Source organism: Calliphora vicina, chromosome 2 (assembly GCF_958450345.1).
Source record: "Calliphora vicina chromosome 2, idCalVici1.1, whole genome shotgun sequence".
NCBI lineage: Eukaryota > Metazoa > Arthropoda > Insecta > Diptera > Calliphoridae > Calliphora > Calliphora vicina.
In genome coordinates, this window is record NC_088781.1 from 138,555,156 (window position 1) to 138,578,075 (window position 22,920).

At 26.5% G+C, this 22,920-nt stretch overlaps 1 protein-coding gene across 1 annotated transcript in view; it reads right to left on the minus strand.

Moving 5' to 3' along the window:
- Window positions 1-21,528, minus strand: part of LOC135952302 (serine/threonine-protein kinase GL21140) — a 48,438-nt gene extending 26,910 nt beyond the window's left edge. The window contains exons 1-2 of the mRNA XM_065502174.1: window positions 21,393-21,528; window positions 20,634-20,818 (exon numbers count right to left, since the gene is read on the minus strand). Of these exons, the coding sequence (XP_065358246.1) occupies window positions 20,634-20,638 (5 nt within the window). The 5' untranslated portion in view covers window positions 20,639-20,818; window positions 21,393-21,528. The remainder of the gene's footprint in view (window positions 1-20,633; window positions 20,819-21,392) is intronic.
- Window positions 21,529-22,920: the final 1,392 nt, after the last annotated feature.

Genomic DNA, 22,920 nt, shown 5'->3' on the forward strand with positions numbered 1-22,920 from the left:
ATTGCCTCCGCCAAACTTTAGTCTTATTTGTGTACTTTGGATCTAATCTTTTTCCCTTTGGTCGTCTTACAAATGTTCTCCCATCACTGCCTCTTAAATTGTATTTGGATTCGTCGGAAAAGAGGACAGTCTTCCATTTCTGTATCGACCAGTTTAAATGATCCCTGGCAAATTGTAGAAGAGCAGAACGGTTCCTTTTAGAAATGAGTGGAACAGCTTCATTTGTCCTGTGACTAACTGTTCGGGTACTTATTTCTAATTTTAGGCTATTAACAACCTCTCTAGGAGTTATTTTTGAGAATTTCTTGAACTCTCTCGCTATTAAATTATCTTGTCTAGGAGTAGTCTTACGAGGTCTTCCACCTAAATGTTGAGTTTTTACAGAATCGGTCTCACGAAATTTCTTTGTAATTTTTGAAACTGCTGATTTATTTATTGAATATTTGTCACAGATACTTGTTTGTTTTAAACCAGCTTTAAAATCGTTAATTATTTTATTTTTTAAGTCTTAACAAATCTTAACTTTAACCATTTTCGTTAACTTTGAAAAAAGCAATTATGCGAAAAACTTAGAAAAAGAAATTGTGAAAAATTACCAGAATTTAAAAATAAAATAACTGTAAACAGGATGTTTTTTACATCGTTCTTTTAAATATTATTTTCGTTTTACACTTCTTTCTTGCAGAAGTTTAAAAGTTTCCATTGTTTTGTCAGTAGCGGAATAGTGAATATTTTTAATTTTGTTCCCTTTTTTCAGAATATAATTAATTAATAAATAAAACTATACAAGTAAAATACTAAAAAAAAAAATTTATTTGCCCAATTCACAATTGGTGTCGTAGCGTTGTATCGTTGTATGTCGTAATTTTTTTTATTAATGTTTTGTTTTTGTTTCGAAAAAATTGTTTGAAAAATATTTATGACATACAATGCTACAACACTACGACATCAGTTGTGAATTGGGCAATTTTAAAAAAAATATTTTAAATTTTGGGCTACATATGGAATATTTGGAAAAGTTTACATTGTTTTGCCAACCACTGTATATCGAATTGTAACCTTATTGGTTTACTTGAAGAGATTTGTTTGTATGGAATATTTGGAAGTGTAATGGCGTCTATGGGCCGGTCCATACAAAATATCGTTTTGTGATTTCTTTTTACATGAACTATATTATTCTATAATCATATATTTACCATAGAGCCATCTTCCGGCAAGAAATTGGTATTAGTACAAAGAGAAATCATGGACCGATTCTTACCATTTTCAACAGAGTATGTCCTTTTTATCATAAGAGTAACGTGTGCAAAATTCCACGGCATTATCTGAAGTACAAAATTTCAACTTTTTTTTATTTATACCATAACTCCGTTCGAATAGACCGATTTAGCCCATTTTCAATACGGCTCCACAAAAAATATTTGGAAAAACTTTAATCCATTACATTCTACCCTCTAAGCGCTTATCGTGTCCACAACGTCTTAGAATTTTTAAGGACCCAGTATATGTATATATATTTGTCATACGACCAATATTTCTATAATTTTCAAATAGAATAAGAAACTCAATAAACCTCCTATCTTGGTGGTGATTATAAAAATTATGGATTTATTAACAAAATATCTTTAATTTGAGAAAAAAATATCATTAAAATTCTTGCATTAAAAATTGTCCCAAATGCTTTTTTTAATTATTTAATTTTCTTATTAACACTGACATTATTTATAAATATCAAAAAAAAACATGTCTGGTTATATTGATTTAATTTATTATCATTTAAATTAAATTTTCAACTTTGGAATTTATTTTATCTTAAAATAGATTCCCACAGACAAATCAAAATAATTTTTTCAAAAAACCAAAAAAAAAAATGTAAAACCGCACCAAAAAATTTGCCAACTGCAACATCAAATAAACAACATTCCATGATAATTACATACCACAGCACAAGAGTTCTTTAAATCTGCACAAATTGCGTCTCTGTCTGAGTTTTTTTTTTTTAAGAAATTAAATTTGTTTGGTTTATACTTCAATAATACGAAATAAATACTATGATAAACGAAACTGTTAAATGACAACAAATTTTAAATAAAAATATATTTAATTACCAATTTCGCAGTTTTGTTTTTGATCAAAAAAATTACTATATTGTTTGGAGTTTGAATCAAATATTTAAGATTACATAATTGAATTCACTTATTCTTTTTTATTAATTACTAGATACTATAAGTATTATTATCTATTAAAATAAAGTTTTCAATCTAAAAAAGTCCCAACATATTCATACACACTTGTAATTTGCTAATATTTAAATGAGAACTATGTATCTACATATACATATTATTAACAATTTATTCTCATTTGCGTATTTCGAATAATTATTTTTTTTGGGGGGAAATTAATTGTGTAAAAAGAGTTAAATCTAAATATGTATTTTTGTTTTCGTAGGAGGGGTTATCATTGATAAGATAAAAATATATTAGAAAAAACAATTATTAGTTTAATAAACACACATATGAATACAACAAATAGATTTGGAATAAAAGTACGAAAAACTTTATTAAAAAAATAAGCCAAATAGCCAAACAATCTAGTAAACTTATAATAGAGATTATTTGTGTAAATAATTAGACGACCAAAATGAAAACATGTAATTTTTATTCAAGGCTAGTGTCTTATGTCTAACTTAAGTGTAATATCGATTTTTTTGCATGTATTTTAATACAATTATAACTGAAAATTTTTTAAAATGTTCGCATAATAACAATAAAAAGAAAGTATATTTAATACTATTTTGCAGAGAATGTCAGTTTGTAGAACTTGTTATTTTTTATTTATACAAAACATACACCAACGCATCTTATGTATTATTTTTTTCTGTTTGTTTTTTGTATATATGACACTTCATTCCGTTGCGAAGAGTGTCATATTTCAAATGCAAACCTTGTTATCGTTGTTTTCATTTTAACATTGAATGAGGTGATTTATATCATTTGCATATAAATATGTAAAAACGTTTTAATTAATGAGCAACGTAATCGTTACGCCCAGAAAAACTTTTGAACTAAAGGGAATATTTAAATTTCTAATATATCCAAAGCAAGTATAATTAACCTTTAATAGGAATACAAATTTATTAATAAATATTTAAGCCTAACCATACCTAAACCTAACCTAAACCTAACCTAAACTTAACCTAAACCTAACCTAAACCTAACCTAACCTAACCTAACCTAAACCTAACCTAAACTTAACCTAAACCTAACCTAAACCTAACCTAAACCTAACCTAAACCTAACCTAAACCTAACCTAAACCTAACCTAAACCTAACCTAACCTAACCTAACCTAAACCTAACCTAAACATAAACCTAACCTAAACCTAACCTAAACCTAACCTAAACCTAACCTAAACCTAACCTAAACCTAACCTAACCTAAACCTAACCTAAACCTAACCTAAACCTAACCTAAACATAAACCTAACCTAAACCTAACCTAAACCTAACCTAAACCTAACCTAAACCTAACCTAAACCTAACCTAAACCTAACCTAAACCTAACCTAAACCTAACCTAAACCTAACCTAAACCTAACCTAACCTAAACCTAACCTAAACCTAACCTAAACCTAACCTAAACCTAACCTAAACCTAACCTAAACCTAACCTAAACCTAACCTAAACCTAACCTAAACCTAACCTAAACCTAAACCTAACCTAAACCTAACCTAAACCTAAACCTAACCTAAACCTAACCTAAACCTAACCTAAACCTAACCTAAACCTAACATAAACCTAACCTAAACCTAACCTAAACCTAACCTAAACCTAACCTAAACCTAACCTAAACCTAACCTAAACCTAACCTAAACCTAACCTAAACCTAACCTAAACCTAACCTAAACCTAACCTAAACCTAACCTAAACCTAACCTAAACCTAACCTAAACCTAACCTAAACCTAACCTAAACCTAACCTAAACCTAACCTAAACCTAACCTAAACCTAACCTAAACCTAACCTAAACCTAACCTAAACCTAACCTAAACCTAACCTAAACCTAACCTAAACCTAACCTAACCTAACCTAAACCTAACCTAAACCTAACCTAACAAATGGCTGAGTTATAAGCAAAAACCACGACTACCTCGATTTTTTACCTATATCTGGATTACAAAGTCATTAAGTACATCTAAAGACAGACATTACGATTGACCCATAACGCCATGGATATCGAGAAAAATATTTTTTAACCCAAAAATTGACTAACGAAAATCCAGGATTTTTTTTTGTTAAAATGTTTAGCTTTTATTTTGAAAATAATTTTACAATATCAATTTATTCAAAGTATTGGCCATTGTTATATCTGACCTTTTGCCATCTTTCTGTCAACATATGGATTCCGAGCCAAAAATACTGTCAAGAACGAATCAAGCCAATCAAGCATTCTGCATCGATCGAAACAAATAGTAGTCGGACGAGCGAACGAGGCAAAACTTCCCAACCACTTATTTCTAAATAGTTTTTAATAGGTATTGCAACATGTAGCCTAGCGTTGTCATGATGGAATATTACGGTTTCAAGTTTGGCCCATATTCTGGGCATTTTCGGTTACTGCATGCTTAAACGAATCCCAATCGGTACAGATTCCCTTTGATGGTCTGGTCAGATTTCAGCAGCTCATAATAGATAGGACTTGTTGAGTTTGACAACAATCTTCATGCCTGTCAATTCTTAGTGTTCAAATTTGTTTGGCATGCGTGGGCGATTTTTGTCTTCCATGTCAAAATCACCACTTCTGAACCGCACAAAGCATCTCTCACGCGTTGAATCCGATGAAGCACATTCACCATAAGGTTCGGTGAGGAATCGGTGTCCTCCAGCAGCACATTTTTTTAAATTAAATAAGTAAAGCAAAACTTCCCGCATATGACGCTTTGTTGACACAAAATTCGACATTTTCTAAATTTCGGCCTTTTAAGTCCGTCCCGGACAGAGTATTTTTTAATATTTATTTTTGGTGGACCGATTTTTCCAATTTTCAATCATTTCTGATTCACAAAGAATATTTGTGGAAAATTTCAACGCCCTAGATACTTTCCTCTAGGACAGACAGACGGACATAGCTGGATCGTCTTAGAATCTTATGAGGAATGACAAAGTCAATATATTTCCCAATATTTACAATTTCTTATTGTACCGAAGTAATATAAAAATTCCAATACATTACATTTAACATACATATTTAAAACACCCTGTATTATGTTGTTTTCCTAACCAAACTAACAGCTGTTTAAATCTGCTGAGTTTAGAGAAAATTAAATTTAACAAAAACAACAACAAATGCAAAAAAAGCTCTTCCATATCATAACACATGCTACTCAAATTGCAAAACCAGGGAGGGCTTATACAATGATGACGACGACAGCGACGACAACAGAGCAACAACGAGAAATAACAGAAGTGCAACATGCCAGAAAAACACGTCACGCAAGCAAATCGAAACTATTAAAACAAAACCAAACAGTAAAAGTAAAAAATATAAAAAAATAATAAAAATAAATAAAACTCTTGCTGTATTGGCGAAACGTGTTGCTAATTTTAATAGCATGTTTTGCAAAAAAAAAACTCATTAATTTTTTTAAGTGTATACAAGTAAGTTTGGCTTATTAGGCGATGATGATGATCATCATCAGCTTTATAATGATGGTAAAGATGATGACGCCAACGCTTTTAAATAACCAAAAGACTCTTAATCTTGTGGAAATAGTGAGAGAGAGAGAAGGAGGTAGGGAGGGAGAGTGTAAGCAAATTGAAGACAAAATAGTAAATTTTTGTTTGAGAAGAGTTTGCTTTCCATCAGGCATTTAGAGACACACAAATATATACATAGCTGCAAATTAATCATTTATTTTTGTAGAAAAAAATATGTACTAGGAACTGATATTTAATGCTATATTATGTACTCAAGTCGACATGCACTATCAGTTGCATTCACGAGGGTGGCCAACAAAAGTCTTTAAAAAAGATTTTCAAATAATCTGTTTGTTACTTCCAATAGATCTTGGCCATAGATTTTTTTGTAGAGTTTCTTCATTTCATACAAACTTTTTCTTCGGATTTAAGAAATCGTCAAATGGCCCATAACTTAAATTATAACCCTCGTATTTGTTTTTATACTCGTATGCAAACACAACTGATTATTTGTTGATGGTCGTTCATTGTCGTCTGGCATTTTCAAGCGTTGGTTGCAATATCTTTTAAATGCTATTATTGCTGATGTTTTTTTTTTATTTTGTTTTTGCATTTTGCAATAAAAACTGCAAAAAGTAATTGTGTTTGCGTTTTAGTATTGAATAAGCGCTATGAGTCATTTCATGCACATAAAACATACAAATAGATATAGATATTACATAAAATGAACGATGGCCAGGTCAGTGAGTGCTGCATTACATAAAAAATATATAACATAAATACATACATAATTTCTTCATATTTAATGCTTTAAAAATAATATTACTTTAATATGTTTCACTAATATTGTAGCTTTATAGTTAATTTATAGCCTGTTGTAACACAATATTTATTCCCAAAATTCCTTTATGTAGAATTTGACAAAGTTGATGCCAAGCCTTTGCTTTGAAGAAAATTAAAATCAAAAACCTTTTTGTGTCTAAAATAAGTCAATGTACTTTAAATATTGTATGGATTATGATTAACAACAATAAAGTTTAATGTTTAAGTTAAAAAAAGAAAGAAAATCAATTACTTTTAATAAAATTTAATTTTCCAAAATGTTAAATAGATACGAAAATCATACATTCAATATAATTTCAAAATAAAATTGAGATTTTCAACTTTAAATTTAGAAAATTCCAAATGAAATTGAGAATTACAATTTGAAATTGGGTAGATTTAAATTCAAATTGAAATTTCAAACGAAATTGAGGAAATTCCAAATGCAATTGAGAATTTAATTGTGAAATTGAGAAAATTTCAAAATAAATTGAGAATTTCAAGTGAAAATAAGAATTCCTGTTTAAAATTATGAAAATTCCAATTAAAATTCAATATGAAATTTAGAAATTCTAAATTAAATTGAGAATTTAAATGTGAAATTGATAAAATTTCAAAATAAATTGAGAATTTCTATTTAAATTTTGAATTTCAATATCAAATTAATAAAAATCCAAATAAAATTGGATATTGATATCAATAAAATCCAAATAAAATTGGATATTGAAAAAATTTTAATTGAAATTGAGAAAAATAAAATTGTAAAATTGTTAAAATTTCAATTCAAATTTAGAAATTGAGAATTTTGATATTGAAATTCACAATTTCACATTGAGAAAAATCCAAATAAAATTGAATATTGAAAAAATGTTAATTGAAATTGAGAAAAAACCAAACAAAATTTAAGAAAATTCCTAATCAAATTGAAAATTTCAATTTAAAGTATTCCAAATCCAAATTAAATTCAAAAAAATCCAAATATAATTGAGGATTTATATTTCAAATTTACAAAATTCAATTAAAAGTAAGAAAATTTCATATGAAAATAAGAATTCCTGATTAAAATTATTAAAATTCCAATTAAAATTCAATATAAAATTTAGAAATACTAAATTAAATTGAGAATTTAAATGTGAAATTGAGAAAATTTCAAAATAAATTGACAATTTCTATTTAAAATTGTTAAAATTTAAATTAAAATTTAGACATTAAGAAAAATGTGAAATTGAGAATTTCAATGTGAAATTGTGAATTTCAATATCTAATAAAATTGGATATTGAAGAAATGTTAATTGAAATTGAGAAAAAACCAAACAAAATTTAAGAAAATTCCTAATCAAATTGAAAATTTCAATTTAAAGTATTCCAAATCCAAATTAAATTCAAAAAAATCCAAATATAATTGAGGATTTATATTTCAAATTTACAAAATTCAATTAAAAGTAAGAAAATTTCATATGAAAATAAGAATTCCTGTTTAAAATTATTAAAATTCCAATTAAAATTCAATATAAAATTTAGAAATACTAAATTAAATTGAGAATTTAAATTTGAAATTGAGAAAATTTCAAAATAAATTGAGAATTTCTATTTAAAATTGTTAAAATTTCAATTAAAATTTAGAAATAAAGAAAAATGTGAAATTGAGAATTTCAATGTGAAATTGTGAATTTCAATAAAATTGGATATTGAAAAAATTTTAATTGAAATTGAGAAAAAACTAAAATAAAATTTAAGAAAATACCTAATCAAATTTAAAATTTCAATATGGAATTTAAAGTATTCCAAATCCAATTCAAAAAAATCCAAATATAATTTAGGATTTATATTAAGAATTTATAAAATTCAATTAAAAGTAAGAAAATTTTAAGTGAAAATAAGAATTCCTGTTAGAAATTCTAAATTAAATTGAGAATTTAAATGTGAAATTGAGAAAATTTTAAAATAAATTGAGAATTTCTATTTAAAATTGTTAAAATTTAGAAATTAAGAAAAATGAGAAATTGAGAATTTCAATGTGAAATTGTGAAAAATCCAAATAAAATTGGATATTGAAAAAAATTTTAATTGAAATTGAGAAAAAACCAAATAAAATTTAAGAAAATTCCTAATCAAATTGAAAATTTCAATATGAAATTAAAAGTATTCCAAATGAAATTGAAAAAAATCCAAATATAATTGAGGATTTATATTAAAAACTAGTTAATTTTTATAATTTTTTTTCTTTACAAACCATCTCCTGAAAATTTCGAATCGAATAAAAAAAATCAGCCAAATCGCTCCAGCCGTTCTAACGTGACGACATTACATACATATACCATTTCATTTTTATATACATATATAGATTTACAAAATTCCAATTAATAGTAAGAAAATTCCAAATGAAAATAATATTTAGAATTTCAATATCAAATTGAGCAAAATCCAAATAAAATTGGATATTGAAAAAATTTTAATTGAAATTGAGAAAAAAAAACAAATAAAATTTAAGAAAACTCCTAATCAAATTGAAAATTTCAATATGAAATTAAAAGTATGTATTGCAAATCCAAATAAAATTGAAAAAAATCCAAACATAATTAAGGATTTATTTTAAAAATTTACAAAATTCCAATTAAAAGAAAATAAGGTTATTCATTTAAAAAAAAATGGAAAATTACACTCTGATTTTTTTACACTTTTACACAACAAAAACATAAATTAAAATTTCTGTTTAAAATTATGAAAATTCCAATTAAAATTCAATATGAAATTCAGAAATTCTAAATTAAATTGAGAGTTTCTATTTAAAATTGAGAAAATTCGAATTCAAATTCAGAATTTCAATATGAAATTGAGAATTCCAAAAAAAAATTGAGATTTTCAAATTGAATTTGAAGAAATTCCAAATGAAATTAAGAATTTCTATTTAAAATTAATAAAATTCCAATTTTAATCTAGAATTGCAATATGAAATTGAGAGAATTCGAAACAAAAATTGAGATTTTCAAATTGCAATTTTCAAATTTTTATTTAAAATTCTGAAATTCCAATTTAAATGGTGAATTTCAATATGAATATCAAATTGAGAATTTCAATATAAATTTAAGAGAACTCCAAACAAAAAGTGAGTTTTTAAAGTTAAAATTAAGAAAATTCCAAATGAAATTTTGAAAATTCCAAACAAAAATTGAGATATTCAAATTGAAATTGAGAAAATTCAAATGAAATTGTGAATTTCTATTTAAAATTCCAATTTATGAATAAGAAACTTTGAATATGAAATTAAGAACTTCAATATAAAATCGATAATAATCCAAATGAAATTGAGAATTTCAATTTCAAAAAGTTTCAATGAAATTGATAAATTTTTAATTTAAATAAATTTTTTAGCGATTAAAAATTCAAAATAATTAGCTGCTCAAAACAATTTCTTTGATAACAACTAATAATTTCGCAGTTTTCCCCATATTTTACTATTTTCCGTAACTGTATTAAAATTTAAAAAAATATATTGGTTAATACGTTAAATAATAAACAGGTTTAATAACAAATCCAGACAAAAAATAAATACATTTTTAATAAATAAAAATTTGTTTACATATATTTTGACATCATCATTATCATTATTTTTATGGTAATCTTAAAATAAACGTCAAGAGTTGTTATTTTATTTATATATTTTTTTATTATCTGTTTTTCGCTTTATAAACTTTTTTTAATATTTCTTTAATATACAAAAAACATATGAATATTGTAAAATGCAAACAAATGTTTGTAAATATTTTCTATAAACAAGCCCTGGGCGAAATCAACATGTTTTAAATATAAGCAATTGATATGACTTTAAATTTTCCAAAGAATTTTTTACCTAAAATAATTTCAAATAGAAAATTCCAATCTAAATTATTTTATTCAGAATTTGAAATGTTCTATTCTGAAATTTAACTGGAAAATCTCATTTTCAATTGTTCTTTTTTGCACTCTAAATGGAAAATTTCCTTTTCAATTGTGCTTTTGTAAATATGAAGTGGAAAGTTATCATTTTAAATTGAAAAAAGTGTAGGTTATTGTTCAATATTTCTTAATAATTTCATTAGGTAACAATTGAAATTTGGGAAATTTTTGTAAAAAAAAAATAAATGTATTTAAACGAAATCAAAAACATTGAATCACTTAATTTGCACCCCCTATTTAGACTAGATAATAGATGGATAGTAGCAGTCAACAATTATGAATCATTTTGTGTTAAAAAATTAAAAACATATTAGGACTAAGAAATGATTTTTACAAAAAACTAAATAGAGAGAAACTAGACGAACTTCATCTGAGGCCACATAAGCTCAATGTATAGTAGGTTAATGGCCGTTGTGAGACAAACATAACCTTATCCAGCATTCATTATGGCTTTTTACTATTTATTGATCTCAAATCTTAATGATATTTTGTACTTTATTTACTATGTACTATACTTTAAATTTAAATATACATATACATTTTTGTTAATTGTAGTTTTTATATATATGTAGCTAGTAGCTTTTATTAACCATATAAGGCCCTTAAGGGCTCGGTTATGTAAATGAAGAATTAAAAAAAAACAAGTAAGAGTGCTATATTCGGCTGTGCCGAATCTTATATACCCTTCAACCAAATTATACTTCAAAATAAAAATTTTAAATATTTTTAGGTAAACAAAATTTATTTTTTTTTCAAAGTTGTTTTTTTATTTTTTTGTAAAAAACTAATTTTCTAATTGTTATTTTAATTTTTTTAAATTTTTTTTTTTTAAATTTTATTAATTTTTTTTTAAAATTTAAAAATTTTTTTTTTGTTTTTAAAATTTTTTTTTTTTGGTGAAAAAAAAATTCGGGTTCAAAATTTTTTTCCGATTTTGACCCATTGTAGGTCCAACTTACTATGGTCTTATATACGTCGTTGCAAATGTCTTCGAAATATCTATCATTAGATATCCATATTGTCTATGTTAATGTCTTAGTAATCCAGATATAGGTAAAAAATAGGTCAAAAGTCGAGGTTTGTGGACCGATTTTGCTGATTTTAAATAGCAAACTTCTCAAATGCATGTCTGACAGAATTATTGAAGATTTGGATCCCGAAGATATCTGGGGTCTTCAGAAAATTGATTTCAACAGACAGACAGACGGACATGGCTTAATCGACTCCGCTATCTATAAGGATCCAGAATATATATACTTTATAGGGTCGGAAATTACAAACGGAATGACAAACTTATATATACCCTTCTCACGAAAGTGAAGGGTATAAAAACATATAGCCGCTTTGCAACAAAATATTGAGAAAGAATATGGAACTTAAATTCGCAACAATTGGACATCACCAGAGGAGGCATTTTGCATAAAATTATAAAGGAACAATAAAAAATACAATTTTTGCAAACAGTACAGTCAGAGGCAGAGACGTTCATCGATTAAATTTTACGGCGGTGGCGGCGGCTTTATATGAAATTACTAAGGATCTTTTATCAAAATCAATGGCTATTTTCAAACCGCCATAAACTGCCATTCATCCCAAGTCTCTGGACGAAAACCCAAATTTTTTGATAAAAAAATTGCTGAAAAAATTTTGTTTCAAAACTCTAAATAAAAGTTCTGATCATTAATGTGTTAAATTAAATATCTATTCATTGAACCCAAAAAAATAAACTTTTCTAAATTGTTTTCATCATATCCTCATAATAGTAATTAAAGTAATCTCTCTAATAATAATTAAGAAATATTTCATATATTGTTAGTTGCAAATATTTAACAAAATGATGACGAATTTTTTAATGGTATTAAAATTATTGTTATTTTTTTTCTCTTATTTTCTTCTTCTCAATAAAGTTGTCAAGGTAAAAATGAAATAATACACCACCAAACAAAACAGCATTTAATAAAAATATAAATAAAAACACATAGAGCGCAAAATTGTTAAAACAATAAAAAAAGAAGAGAAATAATAAAAAAAAGACATCCAGTTATATTGACAACGTGTTGGGGAACTCAATTTGTTTGTTTTACGAAAACAGATACGTTCGTTACTGTAAGTACAACAATATATTTTATGAGTAAACATAATAATGGGAAAAGAAAAATAAAATACGGAAAATAAATAAAAAAAAAACTTAAAAAAGTTGATAAGAAAAAACAAATTGTTACTTATAACCAAGAAAACAATAACAACTATGTTAGCCTACGATAAGAGAGGAAATGCTATGAATATTTTTTTTATTGCTTTCTATTTATTCTTACAAAAAAAAAACAATTTTTTTAAAAAAAAATAATTTCATTTAATAAGAAACTATAAAAATAAATAAAAACACAAATTTTAAGCCGGAAAGTAGCAGTTTACATGTTTGGCATATTAATTAAACACAAAAAGACGACAATAAATTAAGAGTATGTATTTTCGAATAAGTGGTTGGTGTCTGCACTGCAGCAGTCAAATCAAAATTAGTAAGAATTTAACAGTCAAAAGATAGGGGTTGTATAAAAAATAAAAGGAAAATTTGTTAGTTAGGGGAAAAAATAAATTGTTATTTAACTAGTTTTCCTGTTTCAGAATTATGTCAGGAAAATAATTTTAAAAAAAATATTTGAAAAAGTAGTAAGGCTCTAAATTTATATTATAACAATATTAAATCATTAAGCATTTTAGCCATTACTGAATAAATGTATTATAGTTTTTTCGTTTTTGAGTATAGTTACAAATCTCAACAAGCCATTGAACTATTACTATTGCCTGGCAAATCAATAAACTTTCTCTCTAAATATTTTTTTTGTTAGCAAGCAAAACTGCTTAACAAAAGCTAAAGCCAAATAATTTGCTCAATAAACAATGAAGAGCATTTATATAGCACATTTTTAAATTAAAACTGTTACGAATATTAAATTTTTAATCAGAAAAATATTGAGTTTTAAAACTTGTTTGCAAATGGGAATTCGCCAATGAAAATCATGACATCTGTAAGGGAATACGGAAGCTGGTCCATTTCCGTAGCCCCCATATAACTTACATACTTGATTGATACATAAATATATGTGCTATAGTCGAGGTTCAGTTGCTTTTTAATATCAAAAAATCGCCCTTAATAGCTTAGATATAAGCAAAAAAACCACGACTCGATTTTTACTATTTTTGATATATATATAACTATATCTGATCATAGATATTGTTACGAAATTGTACTTGAATTCAAATATAACGATTTTAATGGCTGATTTAAAGTTGCACAATGCTATTTGAAAGCAGTGCCTCTCAAACTGTAACATATCTGTGGGCATTATTAACCCTCTTACCGGTAAGCCTGCCTTTAGGCGGGGTATGTTTAATGTATTTAATGCTGCTTCATTTGCTTATTTCTCCCGTTATAGCGGTAAATATGTGTAAAAAGACAAACAATTTACTTATTGTGATAAATATGAACGTGCACTCGTCTTTTATTTTTTTTTATTCCAACTATTTTTTTTATTCAAACAATAATCTGGTATATTTTTTACCTCAAAATAAAATTGGCCGGCTAGCTGGTTAACATTAAATAAAAGTTTTGAGTTGATCATTGATCGTAAGTATGGCAACGCTGAAAGTTTGCCAGCTTTGACAGTTAAAGAACATTGTAGAAAAATCACCAGAGATGGCGTATGCTCTAGGCTTCGAAAATACGAGCTTTGACAGTTACACAACAATCTAGTGTGCAGATGGCAGTGCTATAAATAGTGGCAGAGGTTGCAGTCGTTAGTGAGTTTATCAGAGACGCTATTCGAATAAACATCAACTGAGTGCCTTAAAGTGTGCTGTATTTTCCAGTGAATTCTTGTACATTATAAAGTGTATCTGTATTTCTGCGAATTTATCAAACGTATCCTGTTTATATAAACGAAATAAACCAACGTTTTGAAAAGGTTAAAACGTAACAATATTTTAATGTACTTTCCAACCTACAAATGGTTAAAATCGGGAAAAATATTTTTGAACTGGTGGTTTTTTCCACCAACAAACATTTTTTTTACCATAAAAATATAGTCAAACTTAATTTTTTCCAAAAAAAAAAAAAAAAAATTTCACAAAAAAATATTTTTAATCTTTATCTTAAAGTAAAACCTTGGTGATGTGTAAATAAGATTCGGCATAGGCAAATATATTTCTCTTACTTTTATAAACTAAATAATTAATTTATTGGGTGCATGACTTAAAAATGTAGGATTTACAATAAATGGCGTATCTTTCGAACGCGGTTTTTGTTTTAAATAACTTATATGTCATTTTGAAGGATACAAATCTGTCATTTATTCTTACTAAGTCATTAAACATTTTAGTGAAAACTACAAAGTTATTTTTTTTTTGCTTCGAAAATATCGAATTTTGTGCCAACAAAACGTCACATACTTAAAGTGGTGATTTTGACATAGAAGACAAAGATCGCTCAGGCCAGCCAATAAATTTTGAAGACCAAGAATTGAAGGCATTACTTCATGAAGATTGTTATAAAACTCAAAAAGATTTTGCAAAATCATTGGAAGCAGCAATTTCAAAAGAAAAATATTTTTCCACCGAATCATTACTTGCGATGAAACATTGATCCATAACGATAACCCGAAGCCAGCCCGGCCAACCAGCCGAATCGAAACCAAAGCCAAATATCCATGGCTCTAAGGTAAGTCCATCTATTTGGTGGAAGCAAAAGGGTCTAGACCACCACAGGAAACCTATACCGAACGCAAGTGATTCGTATGAAGCAAGCATTGGCCGAAAAACGCCCACATGTTACAATACCTGTTAAAAAGCATTTAGAATGAAGTGATTGCGAAGTTTTGTCTCAACCGCTTTATAGTCCAGACAATAGATTAACCCGTCTGACTACTATTTGTTTCGATTGATGCAAAACGCTCTCTCTGGAATACGCTTCACTTTGGTCTAAATATGAGCAGTTCTGGGAATCCATATGTTGCCTCAAAGATGGGAAAAGGTCATTGATAACAATGGTCAATATTTTGAATAAATTTATATTGTACAAATGTTTCAAAATAAAAGCTAAACATTTGAAAAGATCCCGAATTTTTAAGTCATACAGCCAATAGATAGATCTCTTACTTGCTTAAACTAAATTGTTAATTTATATTCACCCTTATCCTGGTTGGCATAAACGTCTTACGCCTACGACAGTTTCGTACTAGATTAAAGATAAAATGCAAACTGTTTCTTTAATCTACACCATTTCCAATTCTATTTCAGAAGTTTCTAATTGTATTTCAGAAAATTCCAATTCAATTTCAGAAATTTCCATTTATATTTCAGAAATTTCCATTTATATTTCAGAAATTTCCAATTATATTTCAGAAATTTCTAATTATATTTCAGAATTTTCTAATTATATTTCAGAATTTTCCATTTATATTTCAGAAATTTCTAATTGTATTTCAGAAATTTCCAATTGTATTTCAGAATTTTCCAATTGTATTTCAGAAATTTCCATTTGTATTTCAGAATTTTTATTTTATACTTAAAAAGTTTCCAATTGTATTTCAGAATTTTCCAATTGTATTTCAGAAATATCCATTTGTATTTCAGAAAATTCTAATAGCAATACCAATGGATATTTCTGAAATACAAATAGAAAATTCTGAAATACAATTGGAAAATTCTGAAATACAATTAGAAACATTTTAAATATAAATTAAAAATTCTGAAATACAAATGGAAATTTCTGAAATACAATTGGAAAATTCTGAAATACAATTAGAAAATTCTGAAATACAATTAGAAAGTTCTGAAATATAATTGGAATATTCTGAAATATAATTAGAAAATTCTGAAATATAATTAGAAATTTCTGAAATATAATTGGAAATTTCTGAAATATAAATGGAAATTTCTGAAATATAAATGGAAATTTCTGAAATTAAATTGGAATTTTCTGAAATATAATTAGAAATATCTGAAATTCAATTGGAAATTTCTGAAATACAATTAGAAACTTCTGAAATACAATTGGAAATGGTGTAGTAATATTTTCACAAAAAAAAAACTCCAAAATAATGTCATATTTTCCAATCACAAAAACTCTATTTTGACTGTTCATTTTTAAAATAAATTGTTAATTTCTAATATTTTCTCAAAAAAAATGCCAAATAAAGCTATATCTCAAAAAAACCTATTTTCAAAAAAACACTTGGGGGATTCAAACGGTCTCCTATTCAGTCATATTGTCATAATGTCCTAATATATTATTTTAGTTTAAACAAATTTTTGTTGTGTTTCAATTTGTTTGAACTAAAGTAACATAATAGGACATTATGACAATATGACTCAATAGGAGACCGTTTGAAGCCCCCAACTATTTAAAGAAAATTTTAGTTTTGTTCAAAAGTTTTTCACAAAACACTCTTAATTTGAACCAAAAAAGTACTATTTTCCAAAACCCACTATTTTTTTTTTTTTTTGTTTTATTGAAAATAAGTTTTGAGTCATTAAAAAGTTTTTTCTGTTATGATGTGCTATATATTACACCAAAATTTTATACATTATTAAGTATGAAGAGAAGTAATTTAACAAATCCAATATAATGCCAATTATTAAACAATTTTCAATATTTTGAAATACAAACCATAAAAAGGTAATTACAGCTAAATTTATAAACACCACTTGAAAGACACCTAAAATATCATTTGTTATTTGTTTGTTTTGTACTATATATTTCATTTTAAATATATTTTTCATGTTAAAAATAATCGAAAGTCGTGTGCCACTTAATCTTAGAAAAGTTAAAATAAGAAAAATGGCAAAAAAAATTAAAAAATCACAATCTGCACACACCCACTCAAATGATCTTGCAATTATTTTTGGTTTCTCAATAATACAAAAATATCAGACAGATAGACTGGCTGATTCAAAACACAGAGTTTTATTTTTTATACATACAATAAATAAATCTTGTATACATATTTTCATGTATTGGTTTGGCAAAATGCCGGCAAAACCATCAAGTTAATGTGATAATGAGTCAACGTTTCTTATTATTTAATATTTCAAGTATGTATTTACAATATAATGGCTTTTTTTTGTTGCTTAAATGTTTCGTCATTGTTTATTTTCACACAAAAATAAAATTGCAATGTCCAAATAATGGCAATTTGATCATTTGAAAATATTAATTTAATAAATATAATTTTTAAAATAAAGTGCAGTAATAAAAAGCTTAAATAACAATCTTTTTATTCTACTTGTTCTTTAAAACCAATATTAACTATTAAGTTACCAGCAATTACAAACTTGCCAACACTTTTTCTTTTAAATATTTATAATCTATAGATCTTTATAAAAAATCAAAACTTTTTTTAAATAAAATTATATATAAGTTGCATCATAGAGATCGCAATTTGATATAATATTGTAAACAATCTACTGATATATCTGTCCTCTCTCTGTAATACAGCTGTGAAGTAGAATTGTTTTTAACCGCAATTTTTTATTTAACAGAAAACAAACAACTAGAAATTGTATTGTATTCTAGGTATGTTAGTTTTATTTTTGTAATTAATAGTATTATTCTTAATATTAATTACAAATAAATTGTTAAGATTTACTGATTATTTAACTACTAATATAAAAATAATTTAATAATTATTTGTATTAAAAGAGTAAGTTTTTGCGTATTAATATAAATTTCAGCAAGAAAAATTACTGTCGAATAAATAATCCTATTTAGGGTTTTTAATTCTTGTTTATATCGAGCACCAGCTTTATTTTGCAAATTTGTTACAGTTTAGCCGGTCTTTGATAGGACTGAAGGATTTAAATCTCTGGTGTATGTACCTATATCAAAGTCGGTTTTGTTTAAGGTCCTGAAACAGAAACACAATTTTAAAAATTTTGTATGAAAAACGTTCAAAAATTATTTGAAAACTAAATGATTTTCATACAAAAAATTTTAAATTTCACGTCCTTAAACAAATTCTAAACAAAACCGACTTTGATATACTCCAGAGATTTCCTATGGCGCTATATAGTAGTACATCCTTTTAAAGGTCATTTCAATATATACCTATCATTAGATATCCGTATTGTCTGACTTAGTAATCCATATGTAGATCCAAAATAGGTAAAAAATCGAGTTTCGAGTCGTGGTTTTTTGCTTATATCTCAGCCATGGGCCGATTAGTTTCATCAAACAAAATTTTTCACAAATCAATTTTTTTACAAAAAAATATTTTTAATATTTATCTTAAAGCATACTTCTGTTTTTTTACTTGTTTTTCACTTTAACCCATTCCCAGCCATTGTACCTGCTTGAGTACAGAAAAAAGGCAATATTCAAATACTTATAAATTTTTTAACAAGATAAATTAGACAACTTTTTTTGTGATTTTGCATTCCACACACTGTGCTTTTAAACATCACACATAAAAAAATTTAAAAAAATAATACCCTTAAGGTATATTTTGTCCTGTTTTTATAATGCTATATCATTTTTTGGAATATTAGCGAGGTTAGTAACAATTAAGCTGCGGAGAGCAAACACAGTTTTACGAAAGCAAGAGTTTTTTATAATTTTGTGAAGTAGAGTGATTATGTGTACATTTTATAAAAATGTATAAGAAAAATAATGTTTTGGGACAAAGTTGTGTGATTAGGAAAATCGGTGTACCCAATTGGGTACAATGGCTTGATATGTATTATTTTTTTTAAGATTTTTCTTACGCTAAAATAGAATTTCAGACCATCAAAACGTGAAGTTTTTAATGCGAATGTTTTAAAAACTAGATTTTTTGGAAAAATATGAGTACCACAATTTTGATAGCTATTTTTTTATCAGATCCGGATTGTAATGTGGATGAAGATGAAGGTGTTGCTAACGATATTGTTAGAGATCGCATGTACCAGGTGAAATATAAGTAGTTTGTGTCAGTGATGGCGACGATGATATTCCACTTGAGATGTTCTGACAGAAAATAATGCCCTCAAGATCAAGCAAAACAAATTCTATTTGGTTAATAAGACCATGCGATGTTCAAATGTCTCAAACTATTTTTTTTGGACAATGAGTTCAATATTATTTCATAGTTGAATGGGAAAAGTTATTAGTTTAACCATTAGCAGACTTGCATTTATGCATCGCATGCTAATAAGCCCAATTTTTCCTTCAACGCAGAAGATTTGAATATATTCTTGAGTATTTTGCTTTACAGTGGATTTCGCTCTATGCCAAAAGAAGATATGTATTGGGTGCTCTGCGAGGATACTCGCACTCCAAAATTTCCGAAATTATATCACGGAACAGATTCAATGAAATAATAACGTTTTGGTAATTTGGCTGATAACACTAATTTAGATGCTACTGACAAGGTGATACCCATATACAAATTACACTGGCTTCTGGTGTCGCAACTACTCCTGGAAACCAATTTCCTTAAAGGATAAAAAATTCCCTACGATGGGGTGAATGTCATAACAGAAAAATATGGTTGTCTGAACAATGCGATATTGCGTTGTGTTGAAAAAGTAATGTTTTAAAAATGTTCACACATTATAAAAATAGCATACACTTTACGCCATTGTACCCATTCGGGTACAGCCCCAAAAACACGTTTCCTAAATTTTTTTTTTAAATTTTTTTAATTTTCTATGTTCTTTGACTGTATTTTAGTTTAAATAAATAAATGAATTTAAAAATTTTTCATTTTAAACGGTCTTGGTTTTTAATGGGTTAAAGGAGTTTGAATGTCGCATTCGGGACCGTAATACTGCACATATCCAAAGACAATTCCAAAACTTTAATTGATACCTACAATCCAAAATTTTTAACGAAAAAACTTTAAAGTTTTTAAATGAGTAATATAACACGTGTATTTGGATTGTTTAAAATTATAGATAAAATAGGCGATATTTTGATTCATAGTAATACGTGCTTTTTGAAAACTTTTATATTTCCAATCAGTAATCAATATGCTCTATTAGTTTTTGTCGGTTATAAATATCATTCAAAATGTATCAATATTGCTCTAAAACTACTATGGATTGCATATGCAAAAAATCCAACAAAAAGGGCCAGTGGATAAATAAACCATGTCAATAATTATATAAAAACATATATAGAAAAGCCATATAGATATATCTTACTTACCTCATTGATTATTTTGAAAAATCCTTGTCGTAAATTTGTTTTTATTGTTTTGACAACCACACCAGACAAAAACAACAATGTAGTAGACAACAATCACTTAAAAATGTCGTTGTTATAAATAAATCGTAAGTTTTTTTTTATTTCTTAATTGAATTTTGTCGTTTTTCATTAATTTTTTTTAATAGCTATATAAGGCAAACAAACACAAAATTATTAAATTAATAAGAGACACAAAAAAGGCAATTAAAAAATTTCAAAAATATGTTTTAAACTAAAAAAATACCAAAATCCTTATTTATTTTTTTTTTTGTAATGGCAACTCGTTTTCTTTGTTTTTCTTGTTTTTATTTTTTCTTTCCAACTCCCTACTTTAACTTCACATTCGTTAAAATGTCATAGATTTTTTTTCTACTTCGTTATATTTTTCTTTCTTTTTTTTTTGCATATTTTTTTCATAGTCGGCTTTTTGCTACCACCCAACCCATTAGGTTAATCTAAAGCTCGCTTTGGATTATATTTCATAATTAATATACAATAGCTTGGGCTTTTATTGAATAAAGAAAAAACTATTTAATAAATTTCGTTAGTTTCCTTATTTGCAGTAGAAAAAAAAGAAAGAAAAACACCACTCACACACTAATGTATATTGCACACACACAAACCAACACTTAGAAAATAAGTTTAATAAGAATTATTTTATTTGTCATGGAGACAATCAATCATATTTATTTAATACACGAGTTTTTGTATTTGAATTACTTTTTATATTTGCTGCGTTCTTTGTTTTCTTATGAATCTTTTGTTACAATTTTATACCAGATCTTTAAGATTTAATTTCTTTTAAATGTTGAAAAAAAAACATTCTCTCCGAGACTTTTATATTTCCGTTTTCATACGACCACTCGTTTTGCCAGCACTCGTTGCACTGAAAAAGAAAAAGACAAAAAAGAATATCGTTGAAAAAGTGCTGCCAAAGCAATTTTGACAGTTTTCTTTCGTTAAATAAAGTGATGCCGGAGTTTGCAGAAAACGAACATCATAAAGAAATAACAATAAAATTATTCGTTTTGTAAAGGAATTGGAAATATAATAAATAAAACTTGTAATACTTTATTTTTAACACAAAATTATTAAATATATAACTCATAGCAATAAAATCTAAACTCTTTGGCGATATAAAATATTTTGTTTTTAAGTTTATGTATTGCCACATGTTTTTTTTTGTAAAATCAGTTACATTTTTATAAAATTAGGCCCAGGATTTATTTAAATTTATTTAGAAGTTAGTAAAAGTTTGTATGGCAGCACTACTCTATATTTCAACATGATATCAACTTAGCGATTTTCATTTGGAACTATGACATTCGCGGTTTCGTGGAGGGAGGAAGGACTTTATCCTCTTCCAACACTGGCTTCGCCCAGTACAATCGGTCGGCCGGAAGAATTTTATCCTCTATGACTTTTCATTTGTTACCCATAAAGTATATACATACATTCCGAACCGTTGTAGTCGGCGGAATCGACTGCATGTTGAAATCAATGTTCCGAAGTCCTCAAATTCACAACATTATTGATACATTAATATGAGGAGCCGCAGAACAAAGGGTACTTTTTCTAAATTTTTTACAAATTGATTTTTTTGTATTTTTATATTTGGGTTGAAATTATTTTTTTCCCAAAATTTTTAAATTTTCAAAAAAGTACCTTTTGTTCTGCAGCTCCTCATATGTATATCGGGTGTACTTCAGGTTCGTTTGATCGATTACTAAGATAATGTACATACATAGATTATATGGAAATCAAATGAAAGGTATTTCATAGATATTTCCAACAATGTATATAATTAATTTTTCTACCAACAAATTTTAATAGCACAGACAAAAGATGTATCAAAATGGCTTTAACTTCTGAATGGACACAAGTGAGCTGATTGAAGAGTGGCTGCCCATGGAAATTTATAAAGATTGCAGGTATGTTGTTTGTTTTTGTGATTCCTTATAGTGTTGGCAGATTGTATCTTATTATTATTAAAGAAAATAAAACTTTTCTAAATAAGTTATACAGAACTACGAATTAATTAATTAAATTTAAGTTTAATTCAAAAGGTTTTATTTGAATAGGTTTTGTTGAATTAATTAATAATAAAGTTCGTTCACATTGAATGATTAAATTTTTGGTAATTCAAATCTAATATAAATTGAATTGAATATGTTCTTCATTCAGTTTTGTTTTTACAAAATAAATTGAAAAAATTAACTTAAACCTTTTTGTAGTAGATAAGAATTGA